General features: G+C 39.1%; 1 protein-coding gene across 4 annotated transcripts in view; it reads right to left on the reverse strand.

Annotated features, from left to right (window-relative positions):
• The window catches only part of LAMB3 (laminin subunit beta 3), a 76305-nt gene extending 60108 nt beyond the window's left edge, over positions 1-16197 (reverse strand). The window contains exons 1-2 of one of the 4 annotated variants that reach the window (XM_072425411.1): positions 15940-16197; positions 10369-10587 (exon numbers count right to left, since the gene is read on the reverse strand). In XM_072425411.1, coding sequence (XP_072281512.1) covers positions 10369-10381 — 13 coding nt within the window. In that variant the 5' untranslated portion in view covers positions 10382-10587; positions 15940-16197. Of the gene's footprint in view, positions 1-10368; positions 11160-11804; positions 12108-15939 lie in introns of those variants that run through there. The other 3 variants (XM_072425402.1, XM_072425387.1, XM_072425394.1) reach the window with 3 other exon arrangements.
• Between the last annotated feature and the right edge of the window lie 257 nt (positions 16198-16454).

The raw sequence follows: 16454 nt of genomic DNA on the forward strand, positions 1-16454 counted from the left end.
TTTTTTGGGGCATATGGGTTTCATCCACAGTTTGGCACATTTTCTGGTACTGAGACTTCAGGCATTCCTGAAGAGGAAAGATTTTCCTCTTCTTTGTCATCTATTTAGCAGAAAATTCAAAATAATTTAAAAAAAATGGGCAACAAGTATAAATGTATGGCTGACAAGAGACGTATGAGTGGTCCGGACCTAAGAGTGGGTGATTCTGTGTGGCTGTCCACAAGAAATATTAAGTTGAAAGTACCTTCTTGGAAGTTGGGTTCAAGGTTTATTGGGCCATATAAGATCTCTGCCATTATTAACCCAGTTGCCTTTCGTCTTGAACTTCCACAGGCTTTAAAGATTCATAATGTGTTCCACAAATCACTGTTGAAGAGATTTGTTGTGCCTTTGGAACCATCTTCCTTGCCTCCCCCTCCTGTCATGGTGGACGGCAATCTAGAATTTCAGATTGCCAGGATACTGGACTCCCGAATTCTCTGCAGATCTCTCCAGTATCTCCTTCACTGGAAGGGGTACGGTCCGGAGGAGAGAATGTGGGTTCCAGCGCCCGACGTTAATGCTAGTCGTCTAGTGAGAGCTTTCCACAGGGCTAATCCCGATAAGGTCGGTCCTGGGTGTCCGGAGGCCACCCGTAGAAGGGGGGGTACTGTCACGGTCCCGGTACTGCAGATAAAGTAAGTACATGTTTTGGTGACCTGTAAAAATATTGATTGTTTCTGCATGCACAAATCCATTGAGTGGGCAGGTCTATTACCCTTGATTTCTTTTTTTAAGATATTCCTTTCTTGATTTTCTTGCTTTAACTTCAGTTTTTGTATAGATGACCGTATGTCAAGCACACTGTGATGAAATGTTGAATTCATAGTTGACATGATGACTGTAAGCTGCCTAAACTCCAAACTATATCATTTCCATCACTATTCTTCAAAGTTTTATAAGGTTCCCCTTCTTAAATACTTCCTTTGAATTGCATCAAATTTGTCTACTGTCACTGTGGACAAACTAATCTATCTTGGACTTATAGGGCCTGATTTATTAAAGCTTTCTAAGGCTGGAGAGGATACACTTTCATCAGTGAAGCTAAGCGATCCAGCAAACCTGGAATGGATTTCTTTAAAGTCATTTGCTATGATTGCTATGCAAATGATTTGAATCCTGGACCAGATACATTCCAGGTTTGCTGGATCACCCCAGCTTCACTGATGAAACTATACTCTCCAGCCTTGGGGGGCTATAATAAATCAAGCCTATAGTCTACCCATTGACCATGTCAAACCATAGTCTTGGCTAACAAAGGCTTTTTCATGACAGTTTTATTTTGGTGCAATCTTTTTCTAATTGTAGGTGCATGTTTTTTTACACCAAATCTTGCAAGAGTTACCTGCAGATCCTACTATATATTTTGGAAGGTCTAGGGGACTTCTTATAGCATCAAACAATAAGCACAAGTTGGCATACATTTTATGGGTTGGCCAGTCCTGGATAAATTAGCAGTCATTTGAAATCTATCCTGAAAGGTTAAAATAGCTGATCTAGCTGGGGTCATTGAAGGGAAAAATTGCTGATCTAGCTTGAGCCATATATCGTAAGGGAGGTGTATTTTCTTTTTTGTCTACACAGTTTAAATGTAAACAAATGTCGGAGCGGTTGGGGGGTTAATATGAAAGTATTTTTATTTTTGTGCTGAAGGTAAGCAGCAAATGATACTGTGATGTTATGAAATATTAAGTAATCTCATTTTGTGCTTAAGGTGAGCAGCAAATGATATTGTGAAAATTGTACTAACTTTATTGTGTGTCCTGGAGACAGTAAGACGCCCCACCACTCTGGCGAGGGGAAACCCGTTAACCCAGAAACTGGTGATCGTAAGTGGCTGTTCTCTGGGATAATACTAACAGGCAGTTGAGGAGGAAGTTGAGCATAGACATAAGTCCTCTGTACCCAGTTGACAGGAATTGTCGGAGCCTTCACGGTTCACTACAGCCAGTCCTGAGAAGAGTTCAACTCTGCTTCCGTCTCAACTAAGTTGCAAGAAATGGGTGCAAAACAAGGAAAGGTTTCCCCACCACCTCCATGTGTAGGAGAGACATGTAAGGATTATGTAGCTCGAGTTTGTGGGACTGATTACTATTTAGTTATTCCCTGGGTGGATATTATGGCAGGATGAACAGAGGGGATGGGAAGCGTGAATTCTTTTCCTAGGGACTGAGCAAATGATTTATTCCATATGGACATGGTTAAGGGGTTATGTTTAGGAGACATTGATTGTGTTAAACATAGAGGGACGTCCTCTGCCTTTTCTTGTAGGTTTTTGCTGCTACTTGTAGTACCTTTTGTGAGGATTATTATAGTGGTTCAAGAGAGAATGCTGAGCCCTCTGTGGGAATTAATGGGATACTTACAAGATCACCAGTCAATGTTCACACACCGTTTCAGGATCATTCCAAATTGTCCTGTGAATTTATTAGGGAGAGATTTGTTTGTTCTATTGAAGTTACAGTTGGGGATTAGTAACACGGGACACCTACATGTCACATCCTCAGTCATGCCCATCCATGTACCAAATGGTAATTGTTTTTTATATTTGGAATGCCAACCACAGGATCCACTACTTGATCAGGTTCCTCCTGAGGTTTGGGCAAATACTGATCAAGATGTTGGCCTAATCTCTTGTACACCATACAAGGCAATGCTTAAGCCCGGCACTGCACCTGTTTATATTAAACAATACCCAGTTTCCCCAGAAAAAGAAAGGGGAATTGAGCCTATGTTGATGGAATTCCTAGGGGCAGGGGTTATTGAGGAAACTATCTCCCCCTATAACACACCTATCAACCCAGTGAGAAAGGCTGACAATACCTTTAGGTTTGTCCAGGATCTTAGAGCAGTAAATGCTCAGATCATACCCATAGCCACCACCTTCTTAAGTAAACATTAGAGTATATTCCTAAAACCATACTGTGTGTGTGTGTTATTGGGATATCTCTCCAGACATCTGTCTCTCTGGTGCAGGGGAAGTCACGGTGCATTTGATTCGTGGAACTAGAAGTAGAAGCAGATCCTTTCATATCCCACTTGTAAAAAAAGTTTTCCTACACTAGAATTATTGAATTCAAATAATTGTGTAACTTCTTCCTGAGGGCCTTTGAGAGTTTTTTGTCTTGGCATGATGATATCACAAACATCAATAACAAAGATAACATCAAACCTTTAGTATCTGAGGTTTAAAAAAGACAAGAAGGTATTATAGTGTTGGTAGATAACACCTGTACCAATTCAAATTTCGTAGATTTATATTTTTCTCTTGACAAATCTTTTTCCGCTAATTTAGATTAGGAGAATAAGCACCGTGTCAGTTTTGTGTGTGTAAGATTACACCTTTACCTGTTTGAATGAAGAACTAATGTTTGTTTGTTCAAATATGCAATAAAAACATAACAATTTACAGTGGGTGTATTTTATATGTAGTTTAAGTCAGCTATGTTACCATCACAGCAAATCAATGTGTGTTTTGCACAGTCAATACATACTGCATATGGCATTTTTGAAGATACAGGCCACAAAGCATACTCAGACCACACTAAGATGGGGTGGCAGGTGAATGGAGGTTAGAAGATTACATAGCGAGTGTGTGTATTGTAATTGTGATGGGAACAGGGAGGTGGAGGCTTGGCTTAGTACAGGATCCTGGGCTGGATAGGTGGCATTTATCTCTGGTGTGCATGTTGTATGTGGAAAGCTGGGGATAGGGATCACCACACTATTGCTGTATTCTATAAATTGGGAAGGGGGGGGCTTTTTATTGCTACAGACTGCAACTATTTGTCTGTATGAGAGTGATGGGCCACATGAATTCACTGGTGACAGCTAGGAAAACTGAGACCTTTACTAAGAACACTTAGATCTGTATTAGTTGCTGAAGAGGACATTAAGGTTTGCACACCACTATTAGTCCTTCTCATGCCCCTCACTCTACCCTAATCTCAGACTCTCAAACCATTGAAATTTCCCAGGTATGAGTATACTAGTGTCATAGTTAGAAACCAAGAATAAAAACATACAGTATATTATAACAAGAAAATTATTTATAGTATACCAGTTTCTAACTGCTGACATATAAGTAACAGAAAAAGTTACATACAGTTTTCCACATGTAGCAACCACTTAAAAATATTTGCGCTGCTTTGTGACCCATGTATCTATAAACGACAAAGAAACATTTTTTTAGTCATCACTGGTTTGATAATGTATTTTCTGTCCATTAGAAAACACAAGTCTGTAACTGACCTGTAATTACTTAAGGTCTATGATACCCAATTACAGGTATAAGTATATTACTATCAAATACTGTAGTTAAAATGGAACTTAAAAAAATGAATCTAACAGCAAGACTTTTTATTGCAGAAGAGACACGCGGTACTATGTCTGTTCTGCAATGAATGCTACCTGTCTGCTATCAAACCTCGTTAGATTGTATATTGAGCTACACCTTCAGCATGCCATGGTGTAGGAGGAATGTACTGCTGTGCACATACCTGAGAGTTATGTCTTCCTGGGGTAGCCAATCAAAACTGTAAGGAAAAGGGAGCAAATATCAGCTCCAATGCAGGCGCTTGCAGATGTTGCATCATTTACATAGGGGGGAGTAAGTGATGGTTAGGTAAATTAAACTTTAACCATCCTAAAAATGCTGATTGTCAAACCAATCACTAATATATTATTAAAGTTTTACCTTGTTATTGGGATTTTTAATATTTTTTGATTTGCTGCTTTTCTTTTAAATAGAAATGATACCTGATGATCCTGCTATTAAGGTTCTAATGCACAGACACATAAAGCCTCACACTTTATTTAATCTTAAAATAGAATTGGCACAGAAAATATGAGTTTTCTGATAAAGGTCAACATACACTGTAGCTAAGGTTTTGTTTAAACCAAGATTCCTCTTGGGAACGTTGAGTACTCAAACAATTATCTTTACCATTGGCTAAATGTCAGAAACCAGTGCTGCTGGCCAAGCAATTTACCAATAAGTTTAGCCTCATAGTAAAAGTAGTAATAGTACAAATATATAAAGCTGCGCAAGAAACAACCTTAGGTGTGTTATATGTGTTTTCTTCCACAGTTTTCATTATTTTCATACACTTTTCCAATTGAATGTAATTGGAAAAATGTGCAAAAATTGGGTGAACATTGTATAAATTATGGGCAACAGCATTTATGAAAAGACCCCCTGGCCCTGATTTATTAAAGCTCTCCAAGGCTGGAGAGAATACACTTTCATCAGTAAAGCTGGGTGATCCAGCAAACCTGGAATGGATTTCCTAAACAGTCATTAGCTAATTGTTAGCAAATATTTTCAATTCTAGACCGATCCATTCCAGGTTTGCTGGATCAGCCAGCTTCGCTGATGAAAGTGTGTCCTCTCCGGCCTTAGAGAGCCTTAATAAATCAGGTGCCTTGTGTCAGATGCGTTAACAAGATTTTGGAGTAACCTGGGAAAGCTGAATGTGAAAACCCTCAGAAGAAGCTTCCATGCATGTTAAACAGGAATGCTTTTTAGACATTTTCAGGCAAGATTTTTTTTTTGTAAGCTTTTTTCTCTACTAAAGCCAGGTACACAAGTCCATGTGTGTACAGTGACCACCGTCCATCATCCAAACGACCGTCCTGGCGGATCCACGGACGATGGACGATGAATGATCGTAATGGAAGTGAAGGAGGAGAGCGCACAGCAAGGTTGCCGCTCCATCGTTCTCTCCATAGAGCAGAACAATGCGATCTGCATGATCACATAATACAGTCTACATTATATCGCTGGTTAAGCGGATATTCTACTTCGGGTCAATGAGTCCAGCAGTCTATAGCTTTGAACATGCCTATCTCTGTAACTATACCTTTTATTGTCAATAAAGGAAATTAGGTGGCTTAAAATTACACTAACACGATAATAATAAACATCAGACCATGATGTCCTTCCAACATGTGCAGTTGAAAGGTGCCTGAGTGTTTATTGATGTCAAAGTCCAGAGGAAATTGACCCTTGTTCACAAGTAGAACGTGGAGCTGGTAGTTACAATGGTCATCCAGTTTAGGATAAAGTGGTACAGGTGACCTTCAGCCTAAATTGCTACTGTGGGAGGTTATAGAATGAAAAAATAGTAACAGTGTAGTTTTTTTTTTTTTTGCCGTGCAATTTTTTTCATGCCAAAATACAGCTTTTCTTAAGCTACGTACACACGGCAGATTTTTATCGGCATCGGCCAATTATCGGGCGAAAATCTTCCGTGTGTACAGTCGGTGTCGTCCAACGTCCGGACGACCGACCTGCCGGATCCACGGACGATGGACGACAGCCGATCATAATGAAAGGGAAGGGGAGAGCGCGCAGCAGGGTGCCGCTCCGTCGCTCTCCCCCCTCCCCTCTCCATAGAGCATGAATGGTGCTGTATGTACAGCATCGTTCATGCATCTTGCAGCCCCTTGTCGTTGGAAAGGATCGTGAAAGATCCTTTCCAACGACAAAAATTGCAAGTGTGTACGCAGCTTTAGACTTCCCAACAACAAAAGTGTTTAGTAGGTAATATTATTCATCCCATGTAGGAGCCGATTTACATCAATGCATTGCACACAGATGTAACAGCAACATAAACTGCTGAACATGAGATGCATTTGTACACTACAGTGCCTTTAATCTTGTATAGCTCCCCAAAGTACCTCCACGACTTTGGCCCAGATTTATTAAAGCTCTTTAAGATTGAAGAGAATACGCTTTCATCAGTGAAGCTGGGCAATTCAGCAAACCTGGAACTGATTTCCTGAAAAACATTTGCTATTTGTTAGCAAATGTTTTGAACCCTGGACCAGATCCATTCCAAGTTTGCTGGATCCCTCAGCTTCCCTGATGAAAGTGTATCCTTTTCCAGCCTTGGAATGCTTTAATAAATTAGGCCCTTTCTTAGAGTACATTGCAATATATGGTAACATACTACAAATGCTACTAGACACACTGCAACTAATTCGACTGGTGTCTCATAAAATATGTTTTACATTTGGTGCCCTAAGATCCAAAATGTAAGGAAACATTTGTATTGCATGGCGTTTTTCCTCGAGAAAGGGATCAGATAACAGATTTCCCTCTAGGCTTCTCACATATATTTTGCCCATATATAACCTGAACACACTAGGTAATGCTTTCATGTGATTAAACTTAACCTTTTCTGGATAAGTAAAATGTTGGATCACCACTGGGAAGAAAAGGAGGACATGCACATGAGAATGGAAAGACTAATCATAAAGTCAGATTTAAAAAAAGTTGTGAGTGAATCACAAATTGTTTTCCCCCAATGTAATAATGGTATGTAAATGTAAAACTTACTTCTGTATGTAATTGAAAAAGTTTAGAATATTAAAGTGGACCTATCACTAGATTTTTTACTTTACATAAAAGGGTTTAACAAAAAAGGGTGCAGCAGTGGCAACAAAGGTAGAATGAGAGTGCAGGGCCTCCTGGTATACTTATGTCACATATCCCAGAAGGTTTCTGGCTGCTACTTCTGTGTGTGCTCTACCTGGGCATGCACACAGGGTTTTTTTTTTTTCTATAATGGTAATCCTGTAATGCTGATCTCACGCATGCAAGATTAGGTGATGTAGGCACAAGAAGGAAGATGGTGGTGCTGGGCCCTGATACTTAAATCAGAACTAAACCAAAAACAAAAAACTCATACTTACCTTTCCTTCCTCAGAGCCCCCGATTTCTCAGACGCTGTCCTTGTTATTGCACAAATGAATTGCTTTCTGGTTATATATGCGTTACGAACCGTACTAATTATCTTACCCAGTATTCTGTGAATGTTTTAGAAACAAATAATTTGCTGGAAATATTTTTTATTTATACAAAGGGCAGAAATTTCGATTTTGGGTGATAAACCTCTGGTGATAGCTTTAATTAGTTTACTGTTGTGCTATTGACATAAAAAAGCAAATCTGTGCAAACTGCAAAATTGCATCCTGATGATCTGCTGAACACAGGGGTCCCCATCCATTGGACTGATACTGGGTATGATGCATGACTGGCTGAACAAAATGACAGGGTATATATATACAGATCATTCCTGTCATAGCAAAGACTGGGTGGCCCCAGAACCAGTTTCATTTTTTACTGTGACAGCAAAAGCAGCTAAACAGGTTGTATATTTCTCCCTTTATCCACAATAGAAGAGTAAAGGATGAGCTTATCATAATGATAATGCCCCTTGGATGTCACATTGATATCAACCTGAATAAATCGTGGGATTTTGAGGTTAAACTTTCTACATAGATTTAGCTCTAGATTTTTTTTCATGTATTAGTATTAAACATTCATGCAATAAAATGTATTTATATATTTCTTAGTATTCTAACCTGCTACTAAATAAAGGTCCTGCCTGAATCTACATTTAATAAAACAACGAAATGTAGGTACAAATATTTTTGAGGTGGAGGGGTATGTAAAACTAACCAAACACCACGGTTGTTTTCTTCCTAGTATGTGTGGATTTGTAAATGCTTAGCTCATTTGTAATTAGTGGTGCAATAGCAAGCTTTGTGGGAAAAGCAGGAGGAAAATGAAAGAATAACATCAGAAAAAAATATGATGAAAACATTTTATTATCTCATAAATAGCTAATAAAATTTGGCAATTTTGTAAGGCAGTGAAGATTTATGTAACATTTGTATTTTTGTATGAGCATGAGAACCCTCAGAAATAGAGCTAGTTTTGATGAAAGTAATTTATTATCTGATCATTGTAGCCACAACAATTTCAGTGGCCCCTGCTGAGTCAAAAACGCCAATGGGCAATTTTTAAATTTTTAAGCATCCAGTAAAGCCTATCTCCAGGTAAATTACAAAATGTACACACAGCACAAGTACTTTGGTGATTGGTCAGGAGTTAAAAGCTTGTTTTTTTGGGTTATGAAGTAGTGTAAACCTTGACAGCAGAAACAGAAATAACATTAAATATGTTTTTTTTAAAAGGAACTAGAGCTGTACAGTCTTGTATTGACTCCACAAATAAAAACCTTTCTTTGCTAACTGTTATGAGGATGTCCTTTTCTGCAAGTTCATTATCTCTGCTATTGATTGGTCAATTCCAGTGGACAAAATTATAGTAAAGCTCAAAAGTTGTGGACTGTGGCTATTGTGACCAAATAGGTTACAAAAAAAGGCCATAAGGAACAAACAACTGGATCTAATATTTCCCCAACACAACCACAACTTAAATTTTCACTTCTTTAAACTTTTCCTAGAATACTATCACAGCGGTATCTTATGGGAACTAATGCACAAAATGTATTACTACTCTTAAATTCCACCTCACCAATCATATTTTATCAGACTCAAATGTTTTAAATATGCTCACTCTACTGCTGATATATAACATGCTCAAAACCTAAACAGTTCTGGCAGACTGGTGTTCAACATGCCATAGATCACCCAGCGAATTACATACATCACTAATTATTTAATATTATTATTATTATTATTATTATTATTAATAATAAACTGTATTTTTAAAGTGCTGACATATTACATAGCACTGTACAAGGTCCATAGTCATGTCATTAGCTGTCCCTCAAAGGGGCTCACAGTCTAATGTTTCTACCTTTGTCATATGTCTTTAATACAGTCTAAGGTCAGTTTTTTGGGGGAAGCCAATTAACCTTATTACATGTTTTTGGAATGTGGGAAGAAACCAAAATACCCGGAGGAAACCCACACAAACACAGGGAGAATCTGCAAACTCAATGCAAGTAGTGTCCTGGCTGAGATTTTATGGGGAGAATATGGAAAAGCAGTTTTTCGTACCTACAGATGTCAAACACACCGATTCACACGATTCTTCTGTCCTCACATGCTATTATTGTTTACAAACAGTTCGGTAAATTAAAGATTAACTACTATCTCGCTGTAATGCATTCGTTAAAGATTCTCAAAACATTTACTGCCTTCATCTATTAATAAGTTTGGCATGTCATTGATGTGGCAAGCAATGTTCAGGGACAACGTGTGTTCAGGTATGGGGTAATAGTTTAATACCTTGTAACCCATCGCCTGATTTTTATTTCCCTATTACGTATGATAAAGATTTTCTACAAGTTTATGCTCCTGATCATAAACGACATGGAAATTATATCTTGTGTAAAAATGGGACATATGGACATTGTCCTGTCCCTTACAGCTAAACGCAGTTTAAAACATTACCCTGATGTAGATGTAAATTAAATTACCAAAATACCATATAATCTTTAAAAATAATCTGCAGAAAAATATTGCCTCCCTCCAAACCATCATTTAGCTTTTCAAGCAAAATATAGTTACCAAACTTAGTCATCCAGGTCTCTTGGCAGCCGAATTATAGGTAAGGGGTACTGCTAATCCATGTCCATGCCAGCGAGAAATTGTCTGTCCTTTTGCATTCATGTCACTGCTACATACTCTTCTTCTACATCCTTAGGGGACCCCACCACTAGACACCTCACAGGTAGCATCCACATCACATAGAGGTGAGACAGACACCTGAACAAGGACCTTTGTGTCCTGTAAAAAGAAGGGGAGAAAAACCTAAAGTGTGGAGTGTCATATGACTATGCATAGGTGGGTAAAAAGGACATTTATTTATGTATTTATTCATTTAATGCCAGAAATAAGAATCAGCATTTAGCATGCTTTATCCCATTCAAAAACCCACAATTTCAGTACAGATGAATCCTTGTTGGGCTTCCAAAAATCAAGTCAGGTATGTACCTACTCCTCTGGATTGATAACACTGCCTGTATTATGCTGCAAATTCAGTATATTCAGCATTGTTAGCCTTGTTGGACCACAGAAATACTGAACACCAGTGATGCCAAGCAGGGCCAAGAACATGTAAAATGTGTGATAAGGTCCACAATTTAGCCACAGCCACAATACCCCTATAGTGTGTGCTGCTGACTCCTATGCAGCTACCCCGTGTCATCCCTGCTAACTTTGTTCACTGCCTTTATCTACACTAAAAATTACATAAGAAACTGAGTTTATTCATATTTTCTTGCTAGACTTGTCCTCACAGTCATACACCTTGAAGACTAGTTGTATACCTCCACATGTGCGCCTCCATTTTGTACAACTTTCAGCCACCTTTGGACACAAGCCTCTCCGACATTTTGCAGCATCTCTTCCCTGACCTTGCTAAAGGCCGTGCAGATTCCTTCCTCAAGCTGTGACAGGTTATGGGGCTTAGTGGCATACACCTTTTTTTTATATAGGCGCACAAAAAAAAGTCACAAGGTGTAAGGTCAGGGGAGCTCGGAGCCCATTCAAGGGGACCCCTTCTTGGTCAGGAAACTTGATGTTCAGGAAATCTCTGGCTAACCTGGCAAAGTGGGGAGGGGCCTTTGTTGAAAAAAAAACATTAGCAGGGTCACTTCTCGCCTGAAGTTGTGGCACATCAAACAAATTTTGAACGACCTGAAGTCAGTACGGGTAGAGCTTTATTAGTCTCCGAAGCATCGAGCTTTTGTTGATGCTGGGTTGCACTGCAGTCCTCTGGATGGACTTCCCTGGCTTTGCACAAGCGCCTGCTCCAGAGTTCAGTGTTTTCATCTATGGTGGCAGTAGTGTGTTATGTGCTGGAGTAGTGTGATGGCCATAAAGCTTCTCAAACTTAAGCTGAAATGCAGTCGGGGACTGAAAAACTTCTTGCCAAGTGCAAATTTTGCAACGCTGCTCCAATGTCAATTGGCAAGTCATGGATAAGAGAATGATATACTTACAAAAATTGAAAAGCATAAGTTTTCATATGCTGATGGCCTCAAGTCTCTCCGAAGGATACCTGGAGCAAAACTGAAAAAAGGAAGTGTGTAGTGATTCTTCGGACACCTTGTACTGTATACCAGCACCCTGCATTTTACTTTTATCCTCAATTTATATCCTGATCACATCAAAGGAACTGATGCAGCTCACAACATCAACAAGTAATAGTATGACATGCAAGCACAATAAGCACACTGTTTGACAGGCATGGAGATAATGCTTACAGCTACCCATCTTCTCTAGACACACACTTGCTCCACCTACCTCTATTACTAGTCACTGCCATACTCTGCGGGTAGTGGACGCGCTGTGGGAGCTGTGGTCTGGATGGTACTGTAGTAGATTTGGGAGGTGTCTGGCTGATTTTCTTCATGGTGATGGTGCCTTATTACCTGCAGGCCCGTCCTATATCAGACTCCTTACTCCTGTCTTTTCTTTTCAGCCTGATTGTCACCCAGCTTCTGTTTCTTTGTGTTGTGCCAAAATTTGAGACCTTGCCAAAACCATTCTTCCCTAAGACCTTACACCACTTGCCTTCTTTCAAGCCGCAGGCCCCTGACTCTGTGTATTCTGAGTTTCATAGCCCTTAGAACCTCCCAAGTACCACAAGGTAACAGTGTCCTGGAAGGATCCTTTCTAAGTTCCTGTATCCCTGAGAATTTTTGTGTATCCTGAGAATTCCAGTGTTCCTAAATGCCTCCCCAGTATCCTTGTGTTTTCCTGTGTGCGCTGAGAGTTTCAGTTATCTTACTTTACTGTATGACCTCTATGTCCCCGTATGTCCATTGAAATTTCTGTGACCCAGTGACTCCAGAGCTGCGGACTGTTGCTAGTGTTCCTGCATATCACCTTTGCGCTGCAGAATCTGCTTCCCCTGTTCTCATTATTCCTCTTTACCTGTGACCCCAAGTGCTCCTGTACAAACTTTAGACTGCATTTGTTGCACTTCCTTGCCTGCAATGCTTGTACTGTGTCTCATTTCTCTCTACTGTTATCAGTTTCCAATACATATGTGAATGGGGGATGCAACTTGGAAGCCATCCACAGTAAGTCCAGCAATTGTGGAGATGTCTGGTGAACACTAACCTGCTTGTTCATACCAGTAGTGAATATTCATTGGTGTGCCATTTATTACACAAAGGTTTGTTAACATTTCCACAACACAACTTTTGAGATCTCTCATTACAGATTATATTAAAGTGGACCCCACTCTATAATCTCCCTGAAAATAAATAGTTATTTATAATACCTTTACCAGAAAAAAAGGACTGTGTATGTTTATTTACCCAATGCTTATTTTCTATTGGGTATGACAACACTATCCTTTTGATAAAATTCCAGGCGAATGATGAGAACCCCAAAATGTCAGAAAAAGCCACCCTGATTAAGTTTGAGAGCATCTTGTTGATTCAATAAGGAATCAATAAGGATATTGATATTTTTCTTACGCCATACCTCCTCTAGTGTAATGGTTAGTTATGCAGTATCTAACATCTGTGGTTTTTAGGACTTACATTATTATTTGATAACATCTAGCTAGCAATACGTGCTGGTCCCTGTGTTACCGGTACCTACCACTAACTTTCTATATAACTGAGACCAGTACAAGAAAGTCAAGAGAAGTATTTATTGTTGGAAAAAAAAAATGATCTTACATTGCACTCTACCAAACTATAAACTTTTCAGCAAGGATCATTTTTAAAATACTTGATTTAATGGACAGCCTTCAATCCATGACCTTGACATGACATGTACATGCCTATTGTATTTTTTATTATTATATATATATAAAAAAAATATATATATATATGTATATATTTATATCGCGAGAGAGAGAGAGATTATATAATGGTTAAACCAGTTTACTGCTTTGAATATCAGATGTATGTCACCAGTCTAGCACACAGGAGTGTTAGCTTTGGTATGATATGTAAAGCAGCTGAAGTACAATGAGGACAGACAGCACGTTTGCTGAAATTACCAAAGGCAGAGGTTAGCAGGTTCATTGCAGTCTGATGCAATCTGTGAGAGCAGCTGCTGATGCAATGTTATAGATGGAATAAAGTGGATCTGGAGCACTGACAAGACTTCTTTAAAGGGATTAGTTCAATCATGAAAATTTCCTACACAGTTACATTTTTATTTACTGCATTACAAGATTTTTTTCTTCATATGCTAAGAATGTTGCAGTGCGAGTCGCACATTTCACATTGAGAGACTGAGATTTACCAGTTCATTGCTGCCTGAGATAAGCAGAGGTTAGCAGGTTCAGTGCTACCTGATGCAATCTGCTAGAGCAACTGCTGATTTATTAATATAGATGAAATTACATGGACCTGGACCTTCAACATAGAATTTCTAAAAGAATTTCTAAAGTTCAGTCATCGATATTTCTAGTGTTGAATATGTTTTAATAATAAAAAAAAGTGTTCTGTTGTTAATTTCAAAGTCACCATATAAAGCCAACTGTTCCATCTGCACTGGTAACAAATGTTCCATGGCATGCATGCTATAAATCAAGCAGAGGGAGGGTATCTCATGAATGACAGTTACATACATCACTTTGGGTCATGCAGTTCAAACAAAGGAAAAGTAATTCTATCTTCACTCACAGCCTGAAGAAATGAGGAGGCAGCAAAAGCATTATAATAGGTTGGGGACAGATGATATTTTACCTATTAATATGAGTTTATTCAGACATTTATAGTAATAGAAAGTATACACAAAGTAATTACAAAGTATACACAAACAACAAAGTGGCTATAAGTACTGGTTTCTTACTACAGCCCGGGAAAATGTCTACACAGACATAGGCTGCCCAAAGCCAGACAGATGTCTCATTTAGCTGAAGTAACAAGAAAAAGCGCTCACACTAGATGACGGATTGTTTGAAGGACCCCAGCACACCTAGGTTGACAGCATGGCTGCCTTTCCTTCTGCTAAAAAATGAAATGTATGATAAAGAGCATTCTCAAAGCTCTAGTATGTTAATCACTGAATGTTTGATGCAAATGGCTCCACTACTTGTTATATACGCTATATTTGTTATACCTTATATATCAGGGCTTTGTGGAACCTCAAGGTTTCTGCAGAAGTTGCCAGGGGTCCCTTGAGCTGCTTCTGACTGACGTCCCATAAGATGATGCCTGCATGGTTTCAGGGCCGGCACCACTTGACCTTTTTGGCTGTTTGTAAAGGTTTTATGTATATTGGAGAACATTATTCCCACTGGAAACCAACGTAAGTAGCATGTTCCTATTGATTAAACATAATAGGGGTTCCCCAGCACCTGAAAATTGTTTTCAGGTTTCTCAGGAATAAAAAGTTTGAGAAAGGCTATTACAGATAATACTCTGAAAAAGTAATAAAAGATATCAGATAAATGTGTGTTAGCTTTTTAAAATCTGTATAAGGGATGTTTTGTACTTATTTGTACTTGCAATTCTCAAATATATTGAAGTCATATTCATAGCCTCCATGACTTGCAACATCTAGGATTTTTTCCCTGACAACATAACAGTCATTGTGTACAACTAGCTGCAATCCATGTAGACATTAGTGATACACCCTATATTACAACCAGCATGATGACACAATGGGCCTGATTTATTAAAGCTCTCCAAGACTAGAGAGGATACACTTTTATCAGTAAAGCTGGGGCACACATCAAACCTGGAATGAATCTGGGTCAGGACTAAAAACATTTGCTAACAACTTTTCAGAAATCCATTCCATGTTTGCTGGATCACCCAGCTTCACTGGTGAAAGTGTACCCTCTCCAGTCTTTAATAAATCTCCAGAGCTTTAATAAATCAGGCCCAATATGACTACTTCCTGATTACAGATGGGGGATACTAAATAGTAAATATTCTTAACCTGCAAAAACCAACCAGAATTTAACAATCTACGCAGCTCAAGTACATGGATGATATAAATGACAAGCATGGCCATTTGTTATTTGGCAGATTATGGAGTGCACAAGCAATAATCTTGAAAGTGAAAGTAAGGTAAGGGTGGCCATAGGGGCTGAAACCGCAAAATAACCTCCTGATATCAAGAACCATATACAATGATTAGACACGTTCACAACCTTACCTTGTATACTGTTTATGTAAGCCATAGGTTCCATTTCAAGGTATCCTATTTGTTTCCATGGGTAATTGTTTCTTTTAAGACAGTTTTTATTTCATAAACCTAGTGGTCAGTGGGAGAAGAAGTGTTCCCTTAAATTGGTGATCAGTAGGTGAAGAAGTACTCATTGAAACTAATAGTCAAAGGGGAAAGACGTGCTCCCCTGAACTAGTGGTCAGTGGAGAAAAAAGTGTTCCCTTAAACCAGGGGTGTCAAACTCTGGCCCCCAACGTACTTTTTTTTGGCCCCCAAAGAAATCCTAAATATAAACTGCAGCTGGCCTGCCACAGACCAGCAGGCTCTCTGCCTTTGCGTGCCCCCGGTTTAGACTGTTTTATAGATGCAAATAATGCCGGGATGTTTAGTAGCTGCGTTATTTCAATGAAGAGGGAGTTTCAGTGGCGGGCCAGATTTAGCTCCACATTGGCCGGGTCTGGAATTTCCAGCACTCCCCCTCAGCTGTACTTTTCCTTGCTACT

Source organism: Pyxicephalus adspersus, chromosome 1, assembly GCF_032062135.1.
Source record: "Pyxicephalus adspersus chromosome 1, UCB_Pads_2.0, whole genome shotgun sequence".
Classification (NCBI taxonomy): domain Eukaryota; kingdom Metazoa; phylum Chordata; class Amphibia; order Anura; family Pyxicephalidae; genus Pyxicephalus; species Pyxicephalus adspersus.